We start from the raw sequence: 6,144 nt of genomic DNA, 5'->3' as shown, positions 1-6,144 counted from the left end.
CTAACCAAGCCTCCCTGTTTCTATTTTTCTCACTGCTACATTTTGAAGTTTGGGTGACTGGCAGGGCTGAGCATTCACACTTATAAAGGTTATAGGGAGCTTTTAAACTGCCAAGTTTATTTCTAAAGGAGCTGTCTGTCAAAATGACTGGCTTTACACAGATCAAAACACACAAGCTGAGACACAGTTACTCAAACACACACGTGCACACACATTTTTTGTTATTCAATGAGTGTGTCAGTTTGTTTTATGGTGTTTTTTCCACAGTTCGTATGCCGAGTTGTTCATCTCACATTGAAAGCTATAGCACCAGTGCTAATTTGGTAATATCATATTGGCTGTGGATGAAGATAAAACTCAAATAAGCTGTATACCTCAGCTCAGAATATTTAGGTCTATAAACTTTTGGCAACTACTTATTAGTTGCTGGTAGTTTTGTGTCAGAGCTCAGAGGTAAATATTTTAGTTAAGCTGTTAAACATAAATGTTGATTCACAGTCCTGTTTACTTCATACATGTGTGCTGTGCCTAGAAAGCCTTGGATGAAGAGCTTCCCAGTTTATCTTAGGAAAGCAATGTGGATGCGTACTGTAAATTTACAATAAGCATAAAAGGCTTACATTTTGGAACACAAAACTTTTTGTTTGCTCTCAGACTGGCCTCACTTTATTGGTTAGCTGACAGTTTCCAGCCAGAAAATGCATACAACAAAATCCCTTTGTTAAACAGCTTTAAAGTTGTTTCTTACACAAATATTCCCTCGGAAAACTCAACAAAGACAAGGTGTGCAAATAGCGTTCACAATCACACAGCTCGAATCCAGACCTACAGTGACCAACGTTATCCTGTTATCAAAAAGAACATACAACCTAGAATATCATCCAAAACATCTGTCATGTTTGATTCTTGCATTCTCAAATTAAATACACACAGTAAAAATGCTTTATCATAAGAAATATTTGATGCCTAAAGAACATATATTTACTAAAAAACAATGCAGATCTCCAATGTTCCACCTGATTTCACTCAAGTGCAAACCGTCCAGTTATTTATGATTCTTGTCTCCTATAGGAGTAAAAGGACTTGTGCATCTTTATGAGAGGAAATAATTGAATTAAATTGTCTACATACAAAATAGCAGTATTCCAATCAAAACTTTGCTTCCTGGAGCTTTTCTTTGATCTAGGCATGATTGTGAACTCAAACATTAAACGCACATGTATCCAGTTAAATGGTTTACAGTTATACCAAATATTTAAAATAATCATAAAGAAAAGAAGCTTAACACACCAACTTATACAGGAAACCACACACACACAATAAGCCAAATGAGAAAATGGTCCCTATTTTTTCAGTTTAATTCTTATCCATAGATCAAATGGCTCTCTGACATCTGTTCCTTTGCACAATTGACACTCTGGTCAGGTATTTGCTTCTCATGGAAAACGGAAATCAAACCCATAGAATTGTGTTTTATTACTGCTCAACAGATTTACTAGTGACCAAAACCACTACAGTTAATAGCATCAACTAGGCTACAGAATTTGTTATTATAATTAGGAAATTTTAAATAAATAACTCAATTTTTCTATGTACAAAGTACAACACATGCTTTTCTTAGCGTTGTAACAATCATGGAACATAGATACAAATGTATACAACAGGCTTCTGCGGTGAAATGAGAAATGTGCATCTTGACTGAATCCTTGGTACAACAGATTGATAGATAACAACCTATTCTGGTTTTGGATGGGGGGACAACATTGAATAGAGGATTTTGAAAACAAAGGTTCATAATCAAGTATGAAATATGATATAGCTTTATAGGCAGAAAAAAAAGCTATATTAGTTATTAGTAAGCTATGTTAAATTATATTATATTAGTTTAGTTTTCTAGGCTCCCTTATTCAAGAATTAAGCAAACTAGAACTGTTACACAAACATAATACAACTTCCATGACTTTGGTTAACAAGTTTGGGTGGCTATCGTTAAAGGCATAACTGTAAAGTCAACACAGTTTCACAGTCCCAAAATATATATTGATATACAAATATATCCACATTAAGATAGCAATCCACACCACATAAAAATGATATGGTGATATGAGCCAAAGCTGAGGCGTAACTCCAAGATGCGTGGGTGTATTTATCTACACACCTCCATGGATTTTATTCAGGGACCCACTCAAGGTTACAGGCAGGTGACACAGGGAGATATGGTTCTTCAGTAGCTGATAACAATCAAAGTGTGAAGCCGAAGCAAAGCACTTTATGCTGCGTTTCATTTCTTCAAGGGCTTCAAAGCATGAGCTTATTCACAAGCACTGCTAAACACACGATATTATATCCAAAGCCTCCTTCAGTGTTCCATTTCCAACACTTAATTGTGCAGTATGGTAGACTATGAGCAGCTGCTTGATGACTTTTGGAACACTATGTCTCTCTGTCTGCCTGATATCATCAATTTATTATTATAATACATCTTGTATGGTATTGTTATATATTATTTTGACACACATCATCACCTTTTTGCCCTGTATGCAGCGCAGGGTGCCTGTTTGAGGAACCCATGCAATGAACTTTGCACATCACCCTGTACCTGTAAATTTACATAAAGTTAGTCTAAAATCAAAGCTAAAATCTTTTCAGGCTACGTGTCTTTGCAGACCCTCTCTTCAGCTCTGTGAAGCCACATCTCTAATAGTTTTGTAGTTCAGGAATGTTTTTGTAGAGGTCCAGTGAGTCAGGATTGGAGAATGCTCCTCTTTGTGTCACCTCCCGACCAGCAATCACTTGTTTTACAGCTACCTCCACCTTCTTACCGCTGATGGTATACTGCAGAGGAATGAAATAAGAGCTGTCATTCAAGAAAAATGATTTTTCTATTTGCAGCCTGACAGAATAATATAAAGTTTTTTCATAACTAACTGATAGATTTTTTTTTTTCTTACAGGAATGTCTCTGGTCTCCAGCAGCAGGGCGGGTACGTGTCGGGCAGACAGAGCTTTTCTAATGGCTCCTTTAATCTTCGCCACCAACTCTGGACAGAAGGGCTTACCAGGTGCCATCTTTAAGAACAAAATAACTCTCTCTTCTCCGTCAGCGTTGTACTGTGGAACACAAAGACTGTCTGACACTTCCTCAAACGCCTCCACTGCAGAGAGGAGAGGAAAGGAGAGGGCAGAGGGCAAAAAGGCAAACCAAAAAAGATGAGACACAGAGAGAAAAAGATGTGAGAGGTGAAAAGAAAATGAGAGTAAAGATTAAAAGAACAGAAAAGACAAAAAGTGTCCAAACTAAGCAGCGTGAGTACGTACGGAGAATGGCAAGTGAGCAAACTTTAAAAAGTGGACAATGGGATGGCAAAGTCTTATTTTTCCAGGAACATAAAAAGAACCATGACTCAGAACCATTTTCTTTTATTATCTTACACCCACACCCTACTCCATCTGCAGATAAAGACTCACCAATGTTGTAGATCTCTGAGCTGCCGAATCGGACTCCGTTGGGGTTCAGCGTGCCATCACTACAGAAAAAACAGACTTTCTAAATTCAGAGCTAGCGTTCCTGTAATTGCGAGCCATTTTGCCACAAATTTCCACAGGAAAAAAATTACTCTACAGCCTAGAGTTGTGACAAAATATCACGCAAAAGGGCATGAAGTACATTTAAGCCTGTCCTGATGAATCAATAAAACTTATTGATTGCAGTTAATGGCTGACCTTCTGCCCAGCATGACAATGCCCCCTGTCTTTGGATTGATTTTACAGTAGTCTCCGTGGGCCCACACCCCTACAGAATGAGAAAAGGAAAAAATTGTCTGAAACTTTGATTTTTTTTTGTGCATACCTGAAGAACACATACTGAAAACAAATATTAAAAAATGAAGCAGCAATAAATGCAAATAAAAACAGTTACATAATATAAGCACAGATAAATTTAAACTGGGCGATATTCCTTAAAGGGTAGCTGTACAGCAGGGGTATTACAGGTGTCTCTTTATGTACATGTAAACTGTAAATATGTTTCTATTTTTATACAACATTTGTGTGGTTACCGGGATATGTCGAAAAGTATGCTTTATGATATTTGCTCCGATTCTCGTCATTCCAGAAGTGTGTTGGCTGGCAGGGGATTGGCTTCAAGCAGACAAGCTCTCCACTCTCTCCCCACACAGGCTTACCTGTTAAAACACATATTTCACAGGAACAAAAAGTTGCGGTGTGTGTTTCCCTGCAACCCATATAAACCTGGGCACACATCCATATGCACAAACACATAAGCGTATAAGAGACACAGTATAAATCCTTCTCTGATAAAAAAACAGAATGTGTATCGCTCTCAGAGAACCTGATACCTTTAGTGTGTGGTTTCACACAACCCTAACAGCCTCCCTCAGGACGGTGTTATAGGCTTAAAGACTGACTAAAATAATCCCAAACTCTTTCTACAAAACTGCCTTTAAATTATCCTTCAATCCACTCTCCTTTGAGGTGGTGGAGACGTGCCAGTACAGCCTGCAGCAGGGAGCTGGGGAAAGAGGGACTGAAATCAATGACAGAAACCTAGAGGGCTTTGAAGACTTCCACCATGATAAAAAAAAAAAAAAAAAAAAAAAAAGAACACCACCCTTTTTATTTGGATTAATAATTTTAAAAAATGTGTTTCACTAAAGTTGGTCAGTATATTGTTCCAGGGAAAGTTCACACATTCCTTCAGTTACTTTTTGGCCTGGCATATATATATAGATATATATATATATATCTATATATATATACATATAAGCTCCACCATCAGTGACATGTAAAATAAAGGGAGCATTTCTAATTTCCTTGGTAACAATTTTTAAATGTGCTTGTGATTAATTTTCCTTATTAATACAGCCTGAACCTGAAACTTATTTAAAAGCTGAGCACAATCCCTTGACTCTGTTGCTCTATTGTCCCCATACAGTAAATCTCTTAATTGCTATTGAGGTTGAATGAAACAGAAAGTGGTAGGAGGGATTATTAAATTCTGAAGAGATTCACCCAGAGTCTTACCGTCAGGGCTCCAGGCTTCCACAGCCATGCCGAGATTTCTTGATTGAATCTCACCTCGATACACTGGAACTGTTGGGTTCTGGCCCATGAAACACGACACTATGTCAGTGCCACCTGGGAAAAGAGTTGAGAGAAACCGACAAGTTTTCCATTACATTTCTGCAACAGACATATAATTTTTCTAAGAAGTTAAAATTGACCAGCTTGTGTCTTAAGTTTTTGTCATTAACGCTGTTGGAGGAACCTTGACCTACAAATAAGACAGAGCAATGGGAAGTCTGTTAATTCTGTAGCGTCTTAATAAATTCATTGCTTTGGTTTTCATTGTACCGTCAATAAAGTCAGTGAACCCTATAACAGTTATAGCAAGGTTTTCCCATTATAACAGAGTACCATCTGTGTTTCAAAGAGGTGTTCTTTTCTTTAAAAGCAATTCTTGCTTGTTTGTTTGTTTTTTTCTTATTCCTCAGTGAACACGGAGCTGATGAGCGGTTCTAATTGTGATTTCTCCTACAAGCACTGTTGCTCATCTACATGAATTTTAGCTAACTTTATGCTGGCTTTTTTATTTCTGTTTTAAAAGTGGAATCTCCTCAGCTCTTGCCACAAAGAACCTGGGCCAAACATTACTATTGCCCCTGTCCTCTGGATCTTAAACTTCATAAATAATAGTAAGAGCTGTGGTCACAGGAACAGGAAGTTGCTTTGGTGATTCTTCTAGTCTTAACTTTGACCATGTTCGGCATATACTTATGACACCTATGATAAAGACAATGGTTAGTTTCCATATTCCACTTATTTATCACCATTTCTGAGGGGTACCAATAATTTCCTCTACAAATTTTAATTTCAAAAACTTTTCAGGAAGGCGTAGACCATTCTTTAATCCTTTGGAGTCAGTGGATGTTCCAGTTTAAGATGACCTAGCAGCAAGACGCAGCCTCACTGAGTCTCCCTTTTAAATTATATTGAAAGTGCAGACAAAAATAGATTGAAGCCAACAAAATAGGGTATGCTTCTGTTTTAGACACATTTTACTGTAAATAGTCAGAAGTCTTTTAGATATTTTATGATGTGATAATGACTCACATTTAGTGTTATA

The 6,144-nt window shown here is 37.3% G+C and overlaps 1 protein-coding gene across 1 annotated transcript in view; it reads right to left on the bottom strand.

The window, feature by feature from the left end:
• Positions 1 to 628: 628 nt before the first annotated feature.
• The window catches only part of aacs (acetoacetyl-CoA synthetase), a 40,763-nt gene continuing 35,247 nt past the window's right edge, over positions 629 to 6,144 (bottom strand). Inside the window, exons 13-18 of the mRNA XM_063490381.1 lie at positions 5,043 to 5,156; positions 4,058 to 4,183; positions 3,723 to 3,792; positions 3,468 to 3,526; positions 2,952 to 3,154; positions 629 to 2,835 (exon numbers count right to left, since the gene is read on the bottom strand). Of these exons, the coding sequence (XP_063346451.1) occupies positions 2,698 to 2,835; positions 2,952 to 3,154; positions 3,468 to 3,526; positions 3,723 to 3,792; positions 4,058 to 4,183; positions 5,043 to 5,156 (710 nt within the window). The 3' untranslated portion in view covers positions 629 to 2,697. The remainder of the gene's footprint in view (positions 2,836 to 2,951; positions 3,155 to 3,467; positions 3,527 to 3,722; positions 3,793 to 4,057; positions 4,184 to 5,042; positions 5,157 to 6,144) is intronic.

The sequence above is a fragment of the Pelmatolapia mariae genome, linkage group LG12, assembly GCF_036321145.2.
Source record: "Pelmatolapia mariae isolate MD_Pm_ZW linkage group LG12, Pm_UMD_F_2, whole genome shotgun sequence".
In the NCBI taxonomy this organism is placed as follows: Eukaryota; Metazoa; Chordata; class Actinopteri; order Cichliformes; family Cichlidae; genus Pelmatolapia; species Pelmatolapia mariae.
Note: the sequence above shows the minus strand (reverse complement) of the source record. Positions and strands in the feature narration are given on the sequence as shown.